The sequence below is a fragment of the Malaclemys terrapin genome, chromosome 7, assembly GCF_027887155.1.
Source record: "Malaclemys terrapin pileata isolate rMalTer1 chromosome 7, rMalTer1.hap1, whole genome shotgun sequence".
Lineage (NCBI taxonomy): Eukaryota > Metazoa > Chordata > Testudines > Emydidae > Malaclemys > Malaclemys terrapin.
Window position 1 is genome coordinate 82,463,396 of NC_071511.1, and position 16,732 is coordinate 82,480,127.

The 16,732-nt window shown below is 37.6% G+C and overlaps 1 protein-coding gene across 9 annotated transcripts in view; it reads right to left on the reverse strand.

The window, feature by feature from the left end:
- The window catches only part of CTNNA3 (catenin alpha 3), a 954,554-nt gene that overhangs the window by 228,155 nt on the left and 709,667 nt on the right, over nt 1-16,732 (reverse strand). For 8 of the 9 annotated variants that reach the window (XM_054035487.1, XM_054035488.1, XM_054035486.1 and 5 more), the window contains one exon: nt 2,219-2,419. The exons of the other annotated variant lie outside the window; for it this stretch is intronic. In XM_054035487.1, the coding sequence (XP_053891462.1) occupies nt 2,219-2,419 (201 nt within the window). The remainder of the gene's footprint in view (nt 1-2,218; nt 2,420-16,732) is intronic. 9 annotated transcript variants of the gene reach the window in all.

A 16,732-nucleotide genomic window follows, 5' to 3' on the forward strand; every position in this document is an offset into this window, starting at 1 on the left:
ACCTCAGTCTGCTCTTGTTCCCAATGTATGCAGCTCCAGCTTGTACCTAATTTGAGCTGATTGACTAAGAATGAGCTCATACAAAATGCCCCTCTTTTCTTGAATGTACACTAAGTGAATGTCAGTCAAGCTTGACACACTGAATACTTGTATAGGAAATTCTGCTGATGGATGTAGGCTTTAGACATCAACATTTATATAATTAAAGACTATATTCTAAAGCAGTCTGCACTCACCAGAAAACTGGATAAGAGCAATTTGGTAAGAGGTCAGCTCTTGAAATCAAAACTAGTCAAACACCACACAAGTCTTGGGAATTCCTTTTGATTTGGTGTCTTTTATAGAAGACAAAGGCTTTTCAGTTTAAAAGTTAGATATTAAGGATCCAGTTTATATCCAACAGACTTACAGTGTCCCAATGAAGTGATGGTAGAAATAAGGGGAAGGAAGAAATGCTGAACATTCAATTTACTTTCCTCTCCAGACTTATGAAACTTTGTTCACCACAACTGCATGTGATGGACCCTTTACTTGGCTGATTGGGAGAAAAAATGCTGTTACTCTGTAAGGGCTCTCTCTGCAATTGATGGCAGAGGGGCAAGATTTACCTGGGCGGGGCAAGGAGGAACAGGAAGTTGCTGGACCAGGTTGTTGGGGGCACTGCCCTTCCTGGTGACTTTGGTAGGGTATTTATAAGCTAGGCAGTTCCGAAGAAGCCCTATCTCACTGGGATCAGGCTGCCAATACTACTCATCCCATCCATGGAATCAGAGTAGAACTGGGCTTCTTTATGATCTGCTGTTGGCATTAAGCTAGTTGACCTTTTTCCCTGAAGACTGGTAAGGATTTTTTTCCCTTGCCACCAGATTGACTGAAGCAGTGTAGGTTATTTCACCTTCCCCACAGTGGGTCAGGGACCTGGTTGGGTGGGCAGAGAGGTTAAGTTAAAATGTAATGACCCAGTAATACAAAAACACGTAGCAGACTCAATGCAGGTACTCATTACAGAAGGGATATGCTGATCAGCTAAAATGGAGGAGAAGAGAATTTAGAGGAAAGCATCTATTAAGGAAGCAGGGGAAGGGGGTTCAGGGTTTCTAATATCTGGGACAGTGTGGAGCCAACCCCCACCCCCTTCCTTTTCAGTCCCTTTATACGAGGTGTTGGGCGGCAGAGTCCTAGCAATAGACCCAGGTTGGAAAGGGAGAGGGCTGGCAGCAGCTCCCCAAACAGATGGGACTGGTTAAGGAAATAACGATGACCTGCACTGTACACTATGTTGCCAGGTACACCCAGATATTGTGGGTGAATAAAGCTGCAGTCTAATTAAACCACATCTATTGCCCCCTGCCTTTCTTCCAGCATAGCTGGACAAATTATGGAATTTTGTAAGCCTCAAAAGGTACCATGTATAGTAAAATACTTTGTACATTTGTTTTTCATGAATCTTAAATCAGCCTTTAAAATAGATACTGTAGAAAGCGTTGTACAACAAAGCAATTTGAATCCTTTTATCAATATGGTGACTTCATCTTCTATTCTTTGACAGGCCCAGCTGAGGACCATCTATAAAGGAATTAATAATATATTCTCTCCACTGGCTGCACAGGGATCAGACTTTGCATAGCAAAGGAGGGGTGGATATTTAACCACAGTTAATAGTCTCTTTTCATTTCACATAACCATAGATACAACATGTGATCACAAAAGGGATTGGTCTTCTCTTTTTAAAAAACTTTCAACTTTCCTATATCTAAAAGGTGCTCCTGCTACACTTGGAGCTCATATTGCTAAGAGCTAAAAATATACTTGTTGCTAACACAAAGGGCTTCATTTATACTGTCCACACATTATAAAAGCAAACCTGGGATATCAATGACTGCCATGAATATGTTTAAGGAATATGATGAGGCTGTCAGAATACTGCTAAAAATTGTTGCTTCACTAGTCACAAGACGGCTAGATGGTGTCATTTGAATTTATATAAATAATGCTGAAAAGGATTTCTGGTAGCCTAACAATATTTTTACAAAGATTCAATTTTTAAAGTTGTATGCTGTAATCACAAAAAGATACTGTGTTTGTTGAGAGGAGATAACAGAACTCAAGGCAAAGTTGGTGTTAACTCATTAGATCATGGAGTTATTCTATTTTAAATCAGTAGCACAAACAGCGTATAACAGAAAAGGAATTAAATTGGTTTAAAATCCAGACTTACCAGTATTTGTCAAATACTGAACTTTTTTCATCACTCCTCCAGTGTAAACCCCAGGCTCATAACTATCCATTTCACCAGAGACAATATGAGCCACCCTTGCAGCACGCCCTCGGATGGCACCGGCTGCACGATCTAAATCATCAGCATCCTGTTCTCTCAGTGCAAGGATGCACTTGTTTACATCCTCCAGAATGTGGCCTTCTGTGAACAAAACAGCAGCTATCTTTTAGATTGGATTCCTTTAGCTGTGATTCTGCTCAGACAAAGTCAAACAATGAGTTCATGCTTTCTTGCCAATTTGGATATGGTGCACAACACTTATTTGGGTATAAGACTCCAGCTTTGCCTTCTCTTGTGACACCTGGTACTTTTCATTTGATATGATTAAAACTGTTAATTGACATTCCAATAGTATTCCCCGTTTCAGCTGTATGTGCAATACTGTTCCATTTGCTGTGATAGTAATGTAGTAAGGAGTCAGGAATGGTTACAAAGGCCCAAATCTTCAAAAGTATTTAGGAGCCTAACTCCCATCAAAATAAATGGACGTTAGGCATCTAAATACCATTGAGGGTCTGGACCTAAATGTCTAAAAACATATATGTAAATTAAAGTTCTAGGAAAGTTTTCATACATTCTGGATAGTTGAAGGATGGAACCAGGGGAAGATTTATTACTATAACTGAAGGTGTCCTGTGTAAATGTCTATGGCAAAGTGCTTTATAAAGATATGAATTGAGTATCTAAGAATTGCCATAACTGAATTAATCTTTTCCATGTTTATGGAAATAGAACCATCATTGTTTAAACAATATCTATGCTGATGACTTACAAAATTTTCTGCAGGCTAAGCATATCTGGCTATTTCTCCATATTTTCCTATATGGCTTGCTGGTAGCTGAAATACATCAGCAATAAAACGGAGCTTCCTATTTTGCATTCCAAACCTTTTCCCCTTCCTACTTCCACTTATTGCCTAGGTATCCATTTTTGATTCCTTCCTCTGCTTCTCCTTGCACATGCATGCTATTACCAAATCTTGCTATTTCATTCTCCACAAAATATCCAATCTATCAAGAAAAAAACCACAAAACCACTTTTGCATTTCCATGAGTTTGTCCCTGAGATCTCATCTCAATTGATCATCTCCATTTCCTGCTAGGTTAAGTATGTTTGGTCTTCAAGCAAGATAATGAGTCACCTTGCTTATAATCATATCTTCTGTGATGAGATTGTGAAATGCTTATTTGGTTAGACACTTAGCAGATGCTTCTTTAACTACCAGATGTTTCCTTAACTCACTTTACAAAATGTTGATGGGTCCTCATGAATGTTAAATATCAACTATATGTGAAAGGTAGCAATTACTGTGCTGTATACTTATTTTGTAGTGCTATGGAGTGATTATCCTATTTTACTGTGTCTACTTACCCTTTTTGTTATATGCGGATTTTGTATGTTTTTATTTTGTTTGATCCTTTTACTGGGATGGTCATCTTCACCCCCAAGCCATTTTCTGGTTCAAATCTTAATGCCAAAGGAATTCTTTTGACTTTCAAAGGGGCTGTGTATATTTCTGCACTGTATCCTCTACCTTTAGAAACCGGTCCCTACGTGTTTAATTCTTTGTGCCATAGATTCCAAGCTTCTTGGAAATGTATATATTATATAGAGGGCTATATTATTATCTATACAGATGTGTAATCTAATACCTGATTGCAGTATGGGAAACAGCTACCCTCCTTGACAGTTTCAATTTATAATATCATTAATTATGTTTATGATTTTTGTACCATGGCTTTTAATACCATTTTCCTCCTGCTGGCAACAGTAAGGTATATGTATGTTTTATAGACAACTTTTGATTCTGATCTAAAAATAATGATTCAATTAGAGAGGAGGGGGACTTGCAAAGCTCTTCATACAGCAGAGTCAGATTTTTCTTTTTTAATTCAAGGGCCTCAGAGCTCTCACCTGCCGAATAAGACACTGATTCAGCAAGGTGCTTAGGCATATGGCTAACGTTAAGCATGTTCAAATACTCATGTGCATAACGTTAAGTATGTGCTTAACTAATGTAATTAATTGGGGCATTAAAGAAATAGGTGATTACTCATGATGGGAAAAATGTCTACTATTTTCTTCAAATAAAATAAATGGTTCTTAAAAGTCACAGATAATGTTCATTGACCTTCTACCCTAGGTGTTTCTTTCATATACATCTTGTTATTGAATTACTTCATTTCATACACAGACCTAAAATGAGCCCTTTTTCTCTGCTCAGATGTATTGTAAAATAACATCAGTAAGAGAGGATGTGAAGAAAACAGATTTTGGTAGCAACATTAAGAGTGTCATCAAGAACAGATAGACTCCTACACTACACAATAAAGCCATCCAGTTCCTACACCCCGCATGCTAATACAGGATGTATGTTGTTGAACACTGCATAAAGAATGTCAGTATTAACTTAAACCTTGTACTATTACATGGTTATAAAAAGGGAATCATGTTTATAGTAATTTAGAAACCCAAAATAACACACCAGACAAAATCCACCAGTGTATAAATCACAAAGTATTTAATTGAATACAAAGCAGAAACTCCTCAAACATTAACGACCATCACAAACCTCACCACATTCCACTCCAAGTGCAAGCCACATTTCTTTGACCTTGCCTTCTCTGATATAAACACAGAGCAACATCTATATAATAAACATCCTACCAAAAGAAGACACTCCACTTCACACACTTCTCCTGGGGAAAGGATAACAGAACACACACGTGACAGATGTCAGTCATGTCACTTAGTGCAGTATGTTGACAACAGAGGTATAAGTGCTTATATAGAATAGAAACACTAAGAGGACCAGGGGATGGGAAAGGATGGCAATTAGAAAAAGAAAGCAAATTTAAATATAGAGGACAAAAAGTACTATTAGAAAAACTGTCCTTCAGGTTCACTAATGTCAATTGCATTTTACAACACAATAATTTCTGAAGAAAAAAGCATTAACGATATAAGCAGGACAAACATGTTCTTGGATGTGCATTTTCAGAAGGTTCATTCTGTTGCCTGAGACATTAATTTCAGCATTGCATATAGAAAACATTAATTTAAGTTTATATTTTGTTTGGGTTTTACCTTAGGATGTACAAATAATTGATTGGGCTGGCAGATTCTATTTGAGATTAATTTTCTCTCTCTCACGCAGATGGTTTCAAGGGATCAGCATTTTAAAAAACACACACACAAAAGCTAAAAAATGAAAAAAAAAAAAGTTTCTGAAAGTGAATGTCTATTAATTAGAAAATTGGCAGATGAAAGGGATCAGTATAATTGGCTAATGAAGGTTTTAGCTTACATGAGAATGGATCGTCAACTGTCTGGGTAAGAGCTTTATAGCAATATTAAGCCTTCTAAGGTATTTATAACCCCTGGAGGAAAATTTAAGGAATTTTCTCCCATTCATTTTAAACTAGGGCTATCGATTAATCGCAGTTAACTGAGGTGATTAACTCAAAAAATTAATCACAATTAAAAATTAATTGTGATTAATTGCACTGTTAAATAGAATACAAATAGAAATTTATTAAATATTTTTATGTTTTTCTACATTTTCAAATATATCTATTTCAATTACAACACAGAGTACAAAGTGTACAGTGCTCACTTTATATTTTTATTACAAATATTTGCACTGTAAAAATGATAAACAAAAGAAATAGTATTTTTCAATTCACCACATACAAGTACTCTAGTGCAATCTCTTTATCATGAAAATGCAACTTACAAATGTATTTGTTGGTTACATAGCTGCACTCAAAAACAAAACAATGTAAAACTTTAGAGCCTACAAGTCCACGCAGTCCTACTTCTTGTTCGGCCAATCACTAAGAAAAACAAATTTGGGTTTATGGGAGATAATGCTGCCCACTTCTTAATTACAGTGTCACCTGAAAGTGAGAATAGGCATTTATATGGCACTGTTGTAGCTGGCTTCGCAAGATATTTATGTGCCAGATGCACTAAAGATTCATATGCCTCTTCAGGCTTCGTCCATCTTTCCCAGCGGACATGCTTCCATGCTGATGATGCTTGTTAAAAAAATAATAGAGTAATTAAATTTGTGACTGAACTCCTTGGGGGAGAATTGTATGTCTCCTGCTCTGTTTTACCTGCATTCTGCCATATATTTCATGTTATACTTGTCTCAGATGATGACCCAGCACGTTATTCATTTTAAGAATATTTTCACTACAAATTTGACAAAATGCAAAGAAGATACCAATGTGAGATTTCTAAAGATAGCTACAGAACTCGACCCAAGGTCTAAGAATCTGAAGTGCCTTCCAAAATCTGAAAATGATGAGGTATGGACATGCTTTTAGAAGTCTTATAAGAGCAACAGTCTGATCTAGAAACTACAGAACCCAAACCACCAAAAAAGAAAATCAGCCTTCTGCTAGTGGCATCTGACACAGATGATGAAAATGAACATGTGTCGGTCCACACTGCTTTGGATCGTTATCGAGCAGAACCCATCATCAGCATGGACGCATGTCCTCTGGCATGGTGGTTGAAGCATCAAGGGACATATGAATCTTTAGCGCATCTGGCATGTAAATATCTTCCGACGCCAGCTACGACAGTGCCATGCAAACGCCTGTTCTCACTTTTAGGTGACACTGTAAACAAAAGCAGGCAGCATTATCTTTTGCAAATGTAAACAAACTTTTTTGTACATAATTCTATATTAAGTATCAGAGGGGTAGCCATGTTAGTCTGAATCTGTAAAAAGCAACAGAGGGTCCTGTGGCACCTTTGAGACTAACAGAAGACTTACAATTCTATATTAGTAAGTTCAACTTTCATGATAAAGAGATTGCACTACAGTACTTGTATTAGGTGAATTGAAAAATACTATTTCTTTTGTTTTTTTACACTGCAAATATTTGTAATAAAAAATAAAAATAAACATAAAGTGAGCACTATACACTTTGTATTCTGTGCTGTAATTGAAATCAATATATTTGAAAAGGTAGAAAACATCCAAAAATATTTAAATAAATGGTATTCTATTATTGTTTAATCACACGATTAATCATGATTAAAAAAAAATAATCGCTTGACAACCCTATTTTAAACCACTTAAAATAAATGTTGGAGGAGCTGGAATGTTAGCAGCTTGAACATCAACTTTTTGCCCTCAGTTACACCTGTGGATTCCCAATGAATTTAAAGTAATTGCATGGATGTAACAGAGCAATATTTGATCTTGTGTGTCCTGGCTAAAATAATTGACTTCAGTCCAAGACATTCAGGCCCAGAACTTCAGCAGGTATAAACTGGTTTAGCTCCATTGAAGCTATGCCAGTATACACCTGCTGAAGATCTGGCCCATCGTGTTAGAACCTAAGCCAAAGTCTACTGAAGTCATTGGGAAGATTCCCAATTATTTCAATGGGCTTTGGATCAGACCCGTACAGTCACAATTGCGGAACAAGGGGAGATAGGTGCTTCAGATCTCAGCTTCACACTTCATCATCTACCCAATTTAGGCAGACAGTACCTCACAACAATCACATGTCCATTCATGAGTTATTTAAAACTCAGCAGCCTGCATTGCACCAACATGTTATCTTTTCTTCCTATTAACCAAGCTCTATAGCACGGCCCTGTAGCTTGCTCCCATCCTTAATATCACATTATTTGATCTGCTTTGCTTCTTATTTTATTTTTTTAAATGGACATTTATTTGAGCCTTTTTTGAGTAAATTTTCCGACATTACTTCAATTTCAACAGGTGACCCACAATTTTAAATGCTGCTAAAGAAAAAGCATTCATACATAGATCAAATCTAATGAGATCATTCTCCTTGTTTGGTTTAGTAAGACACCGCTAATCCATAATGGGAAATTGGTGTCTACATGATAATCCCCTTTCTTCATGGCTGTACGCAGTGCAGTCCCTGGAAGAGATGTTCCATCTCCTAGCCAACTGAATGTAGAAACCAAATTTTATCCCCTGCTCAGAACTAAACTTGGAAAAGGCTTGCCACAAGAACTCTTCCAAAGCTGCAAAAACATACTGAGCATAAAGTAACACTGAACAGCAAACTCACTATTCTTTAACAGGCTAGTTAAAACATAATCCTATGAGGGTTCGACCCTAAAGAATTTCCCCACCCCCCAAAGAAGGAACAAAAGAGCAGCACCATGAGCAGGGCCGGCTCCAGGCACCAGCTTGCCAAGCAGGTGCTTGGCGCGGCCACTTTGGAGAGGGGTGGCACGTCCAGCTATTCGGCAGCAATTTGGTGGAGGGTCCCTCACTCTCGCTTGGAGCGAAGGACCTTCCGCCGAATTGCCGCCGCAGATCGGGATCGCGGCTTTTTTTTTTTTTATTTTGCTGCTTGGGGTGGCAAAAACCCTGGAACCAGTCCTGACCATGAGAGAAAGGAATATCACTTTCTTTGGGGGCAGTGACTGACTAGTGCAAAAGCCAGGTGGCCATTCAGACAAAGGAAATTGCCAGTTTCCTATTCTCAAACATAGTTAATGTTCGCTAATCCTCACAAATAGGAGTGTACCAGCACTTAAGAGGTATCTTGACAAGGGAGCTAGAAAAAAAGGAAAAAAAGATACACTCCTGGCACTATATACAACAGAAGTAAGGGTATTAATATAAGGGCAGAGGATGGGGAATAAACTGCATTTTACCCCCTCGCTACAAGAGATATCTGCTGAGGTCAGTATATCTAATCTCCAGTTCCTACTGAAGTCTTTGTACCCTGGTCAGGGAATTGCTTTGCAGATTTCCTCATAAAATGCATTGGGTTGTTTGGCAGAAGATGTCAAACTTAGTTTAGTAAATTGTGCTTCGATTTTCTCTGGAGGTCATAAACCTTTGGCTCTGATATACATGTTATAAGTCATCTGGTAATATGAGTTTTTGACACTTTTCTTTGACTACTGGATGATGCAGAATTATTGATCTTCTGAAACCCATGGTGTATTCATATAGGTTTGACATCTCATCTGGCATATAACTGGGAAAATATAGGGAGCTAGCTGGATAAAATGCTCTTTTATGTGCTTTGACCTTGTCTTTTTCTTCATTTTTCCTGGGCCAGAATATCCATCATGGTCTCACAGAATTTGGGAGGGAAAATACTTCCTTGATTCTTCGCTCCACAATCCTCTGGCTAAGATATAGGGCATTTTCCTTCCTTAGCTCATAAATGGAGAAGGAGAATTCTGCTTTTTCTATTTCTTTGATTTGCTTATGTGACAATTTGGGGCAGCTGGGCCTGAGGTCCCATTTCCATGAAAGGGTAGCAGATAGAGTGTGTGCCCAGGAAGTGTGCCAGAGAGGCCAAAGAAAGCGACAGTCCTGGAGCCAACCCAGACCAAAGGAAGATTAAGTGCACATGGGTGCAGCATGGTAGAATCCAAACACAACAGCCAGGTGAATGTCCTGTGGGTGAACTTTACCAGCATTGTGACAAGGAATCTATTTGGAAAGCTGTTTGGAGGGGGATTCTACAGTACAAAAGAAATATCTGTCCTTCAGTGCATGGAGAGAGGCTTGTGCCACACATTAAATATATCAAACAACCAAGTTGATTGCCTGGTCTTTTTCAGCATGTTTGCCATTTTGAGGAGCAGAGTTGCTTAGAGACCTGGTAAATAAAAAAAATTAGGTAGGTAGGGTCTACAAACTAACAAGTTACATTCCCACTGACAGAAAAGTAAGGATTCCATTTTCCTTTCTACTTGATCTTAATAAAAGAAGGTCTGAAGATTGCAATTTTATTGCTTTTGGTGAGAAATGACTTAGCTTTGTTAAGGGCAAAATACATCTGTTTTCTGCCCCCCATAGCTAGGAAATGAAAGCTTGTAGTTGATGTACTTTTATTCTAAAAAAAAGATCTAGCTAAGAAATTGTCTGGGTTCACAAAAATATTTGTAAAAAACTGGGAGATTTTTAGGATTTATTAATTCTTTAGTCTAAAATGCAAAATAATCATTTTTCTTACAAAATAGTTTATCTGAGTTATCGGTGGGACAATGGATATTAATGAGATATGGAGCAAGGGATATATAATGAGGTATAGAACTTTTAGTTTCTTATTCAGTTCAAATCTGGTCCCAGTCTGTAGTGAGGAAAAAGCTGTTACAATCTGACAAGCTTTCCAGTTGTCTATGGGAAACAGTGGACTAGTCTGTAGTCTGTAGAACTGCAGTTCCTAGTCCATATTTTAAAAATAATACACTGCAGGCACCCTTGTTAATAATCTCAGGGGTGAGGCCAGGCAATGAATGAAGACCAAACTATCCTTGCTAGGCCCTTCAGGTCAGGGCTGAAGAGTATTTAGGAAGCTTGCATCACTTCTGCTTGTGCTATACTTTTTCTGTGAGTAAATAGAGGCCTTCAGTCTGTTCAGCACTTCCAGGGATACTAAATTCACTTTGTAAACTGAAAGTCTATTTCCTTCTGCTACATTAGCAGTATGTGACTGCAGACTTTTTTATATAATTTTTAAAATCTCTTTTACAACGTTAATAACGGAGCATACCCTATTATGTTAAATGCCAGCTATTTTAGAGATGTCAATAAAATATTGTCAGAGGATAATGGCCATCTGCCGCTCTTAGATAATTGCTCAGGTGAAGACGCTCATCCCATGGTAACATTCTACTATAACAGCTTTATATCTTCTATACCAAACAACTGACGTAAATGTGATAAGTATCTGATGCAGTAAAATTTGTCCTCTATGCCTTTGTTGAACAGCAGGTAAAAAACTGTCATTTGATCAACAAAAGCTGGTTTGGGATAGAAACCTCATGGAACCTCCACACAAATATGATAAACTCTTACCTGTGATGAACGCATGATTTTTCCTAGTGGTAGAATTGATACACATGCACCTTGCATAAAATTTACATATGAATTCAAAGTTTCACAAATGAATATTTTCATTCAAAGTGAAAATCTGTACATTGCTCATTCTCAGGAGCAGCTGTCCAGGGATCTAACTGGTTGGTTGATAATAAAAGATAAGAAGGTTAAGTACAATAGGGTGGCAAGGAATTAATACCTCTGTATAGTATAGATATGAAATTCACTGAGTATAAGGCTATGTTGTACAGAAAGCAATGAATACATAAACGAGAAAGATGTTATCATAATGCCAAAAGTAGCAGGAAATTCAGCAACAAAATAAAGCAACAACAAACACCTGTTGTGGAACAAAAGAGATAATGAGCTAAAAGAGAGTAATATTTGAAATTAGGACAATGAAGCAGAAAAGGCTTTAAGTGTCTGCAAAGAGTTGGCAATTGCTAAGACAGAGAAACAGTTCAGATGTTCATACACAGCAGAGGCTGTTTAATACTTGGTTTGAGCTCCTAAAGAAAGCCAAGAGAAATCTTGAAGCAATGAGAAAAGGACCAGCTGGCTCATCAGCTTATTCTCCTTTTAGTACTATACCTCCCCTGTCATGCCATCTAATCAAACTATCTTGAACAAATTCAGTGTTATCATCTCAGCAATCTTGCCTGGAAGGCCATTCCTCGCATTTAAGCATCTCTGCATGAAAAACAGATTCACAACATCTGTTCTGATATTGTCTTACTTTAATTTTTGTTTTGTTGCTTTTTCTAATCATCTTTATTAGTCTGAACATAGTAATTTCAATTATCCTTATTTCACTGTCTATTTTTTAGATCAGAAGTCAATATAGCACAAGAACCAGGCAGACTGTAGATGGAGAGCATCTATTAGTTGATTAATATTAAGAGTCAACACAATAAATTATGTACGTGTTCCACGATACTTCACATGAATCAGTGGTGTGTATGGCAATCACTTGAAGAGAAACATTTTTATCTCTCTCGTCAATATTTCGCTTTTATTTAATTTTAACAACATATCCTAGAGATTGAATGAGTGGACAGACTGCTTATCATTCAACCAAAACGAAGTATATGTTCACAAATTGGTACTTGTATAAAGTTATACCAATCACATACATAAGTTTCAATCTATAATGAAAAGATTCTATCTGCTTCCTTTCTTTTCCCTTTCATTTTGTTTCCTGCTTGCTCCTCTCTGATTGATGTATCTGCTGTGTTAGGCCTCCATTTACAAAAGGAGAAAGCAAATCCTGAACCGCAGAATTGACTTTAATGTATTACTTCCTATATTAGGAATGCATACTCCAGCAAAGTATTTATACTGTCTGACAGTGAATGAAGGTTTACTTTTAAAAGTGCCCATGCTACTAGTCCTGACTTTGTCATCCCCCTTCTTAGTTGCTTTGTATATATTTCATTGAGACACTGATTCTCCCCTGTGCAATCATATATTACATATTTATATAGATGATAGGTTGTACACTACCATAACTTGTAAGTACCTGTATATGGAAAACATCATAGAGTGATTGTTGTGATTTTACATGCATAAAGGTAAGGAAATTGAAGATTAGGGCTCACTTGCATGCAATTACTTCTGTATGTATATATCTATATAAAAATAAACTAAACTTACTGTTGGGCAAAAAATGTAGTTGACCTGGAATTAAGGTTTTCATTAAGTCTGCATCTTCCATCCCACTTTTATATTCTAATCAAGAGTATGGTAAATTCAATGCATCTGTCCCTACATGTGCTTGGATTCTATTAGAACTTCTTTGAATCAATGCTGGGGGCACCTCTGTGCTTGTTTCTCCTCTGCTGCATTTTAATTTCCAAATGACCCACAAACCCAATCACTATTTTACCCAGTAGAGCACCATACAGGGACAAAATTCATTTTTTGACTTTACAAAACAACACTTATGAAGCTAAATTCAGAAGATTTGCCAAGCTTATTGATAATAAACATTTGGGCAAACAAGTCAGACTGAAAAAGTGCTTGCAGGCAAACAAAGCTCTGTTTCTCTTGCCATTATTGACTATTAAGATTCTAATAAAACATTATCTGAGCTTCGTATGGTATATCAAAGTCACACTGGCTGATCATAATGATGTTTTCTACGAACAAGTCTAACTGCAAAAGTGCTGGTAGGCAAACAAAAGTAGGCTGCTACTCTCACGACTATCAAAATACTGTGTAAATGTTAATTTTCAAGGGGACTGTTAATTTGCTTTCCATTATTTTGAAGGAATCTGCAAACAAAGTATTTCAAACTCCAGCTGTTATTAAAATATGATTGATAAAATAGGGACATTCACAAACAGTCCCGGCATATTTTTATACAGATGGCAAAACAGAAGGTGATTTTGGTTTGCCAGCCTTAGCCAGTCTTTTCTATTTGTTTTTTTTAAATGAAAACGATGATATAGCAAAATCAACAAGGGTGATGCAGATCCGGTTCCCATTTATCAGAACTGCCCTCTTCCCCCCACCAATAGTTCACAGAGAGTAGACTGGCAGTTCAGATAAATGTTTCCAATACTGACAAAATACTACTTAGATGTTTGGTAGGCTTGTAGTTCACGCATCAGCCCGTATCATGGGAACTACAAAATAGCACACAGGAATTCCCATGATGGAGGATCCTGCTCAGAATGGTGTTCCAAGCAAACAGAGTGGTACCCTGGGAGCACTTTCCACTGGTGCAATTTGCATATGTAAATAAGCCCTATGACTTGTATGAATGTTGTAAAAGAGGTGACAATTTAGGAAAGAGGTGGTATTTGTTACCTGAGATGGCAGACTTTGAGATATTTAAAGTTATCATGTATGAGCATGTTGTATGCCTTCTGAAACAGATCAAGACAGGGAGCCTGATCCTCAGTTGATGTAAATTGGTGTAGCTCCAATGAAATAAATGGAGATCCTCAGATTGACAGCAGCTGAAGATCTGGCCCATTATAGTTTATGTACAGATTACCTATGCAAGATATTCCTCTAGTTCTTACTTCCTCTTGCAGTAGGGGCACACTGGGATCACAGAGGTATATTGCAGTTGTTGGACTGAAGTACCTTCCAATTATTCTTTACCTTCTCTACCTCCCATATAGATTTCCAGCACACAGCCTGCAACTCAGGTTGGACACTGAGTTCATGAATTTTGCCCTGGATGTTTTCTTCCAATATACTAAGGATCCTCAACTTGGTCAAGAACAATTGTATGTCCCATTCAGCTGCTGAAGATACTGAAGAGTATACTGTTTAATAATAATTACAAAAACCTCATTAATGTCCCGTGGCTTGTTATTAAGTTCACCAGCGGGGAGCTTAATACAGAGTGTTACATTCAGTGATGTGCTTTAGCACATACTGTATATCTGCTGTCTGCTCAAGTTGGGAAGGAGGAAGAGTTAAACATACCTGAATACTGGCACCTTGTTGGTTAGGTTTCATTTATATAAATGTAAGCTAGAAAATTGAGAACTACAGCAAATACACCGAAAGCAGCTGCCACTTAGAATTCAGGCTCCATGGCAAAGCATAGAGGAGCCTGAAAATCTGGGACTCTGCACCAAAAGACCACCTTATTTTTAAATTATTTGCACCAATAACCAAGAGGTTTCTGTTACTATTAACTGTATTTATTCAAATACCAATTTTTAAAGCACCTATATATGTAAGCAGGCCTTATTACAAAAGCTAATCAAACAAATTATATGATGCTACACAGTACCATTAAAAACTACTGCTATGGCTGCATCTAGAAATACATCAGCAACCAAGCTTTTAGGAGATTAAAAAAATAACACAAAGCTAAATCAAATAAATATCTCTTGCATCATGCTCCAAAGGCTGCCAAAACTGGGCTCTGTCAGACTGATGAGGAACTGAATTCCAAATGCTGTGGCCCTCAAATAAGAGAGCTGTGCAGAGGAGAGCTAGCGCGAGTATGTCTACGTGAGTTGGGAATAACTTTGCTAGCTCCAAGTACAGACGTAGACTTAGTTTATGGGCAAGGCTCCTTAAGAGTCCAAAAGATAGAGGGTTTTGAGGGGATGGGCTAACTCAGCCTGTCTTTAGCTACAACCTCTTTCCCAGTTAGCACTGTCCCCCCTTTCTGATTTGTCTTGCCTTCCACCGCTCACCAGCACAAGGAAAGTTGCCAGTGAAAACTCCTCCAGCTCCTCAGCAGACTTTTCCCTTTGGGCCAACTCTGTTACAATTCAAAATGGCATCACACAATTTAAACCCTCTGTACATTTAACCTAGTGAGGTTGATTCTCACTTCTGGAAAGGCATCTTTAAAATGCCACAGCGGTCCTAAGATGGCCTCATAGCAAAATAGAGTAAAGCCCCCCCCCCCCTTTTTTTTATCATCCCACGCTAACACTGTTCCTTCAGAAATAATTCAACAATTATTTCAATATGATTCTATTTAGATTTATCATTATATATATAGTCAGAAAGTATGTCGTGGTATATTTCCAATGTAGTTATCAACCCAACATTTTTTTTTTGAGAAGTGACATGATTTCCCCCTCACCTATAGCTATGCTATGAGTGAGCCTATAATCAGCACTCTTTGTGGCGTAATCATTTGAAAACTTGTCATACAGACTGGGGGGGGAAATGTAATAATCTCAACCAGACCTTTGAAGATGGAGGGAAAACTGATTATATAGATATAGATAAGCAAGCCAGAAATCTGATTCATCTTGTTAGGCATCATCTGAGTACTTACAATATGTTGTGCAATTTGTTTTAAGTGACTTGAAATGTTCTGATTGCTATCTTAATGCTTGTGACTGTCCGAACTAATTGGAAACACGAGCCCAACCATGCACTAGAACTTAATGCAACACATACTTAAAGACTGAGACTTGACCTTAAGATTTATTGCATATGGACATTATTAATCAAGTGTTATTTAATACAGTATAAGTTACAATGACATAACAAGATTAAAGAAAGAAGGGCGATCTGAGCTTTCCAAACAAGGCAGCTCAGACCCTTTAAACCCCTGACTGAATGTGAATTTTTCTATATCTGAAAATAAACAATGGATTATATTAATAAATGAATTGTATTTAAAATACATAGTGTTTTGTAAATATTAATAGGGGACATCTTCCCACCTAGAGTCTTGAACTCAAAGATCATGCACCAAAAAAAACCCAACAGATGAGTCTTTGATTTCAGAAAAAAATATGACAACTGGTTGAAGTTTGTGAAGTTCAGTGACAAAAACACACCCTAAACTATGGGAATTAGAGAAGGTCATTCACTTCTGCAGAAAAAACACACAGAAGGCTCTCTAAAGAAAGGGAAAACCCATGAGTTTCTTCCACTGGAGGAATAGAATATGCTGATAAGGTTTGCTGCTCATCCAAGAACCAGGGGGTTCAACCCCCAATCTGTGAAGATGCTGATGCGCCCAGCTCATCTATGTCTCTAAACGGGCTCCAGAGCCTCTTGCATCCTTTGGTTCTCAGACCACATGGGATCACCTAACTGATTCTCTTTTCATGGAAACATATTTAATGGGCGCCACACTGCCTGGGACTCCTACATAAGCAGCTTCCTCT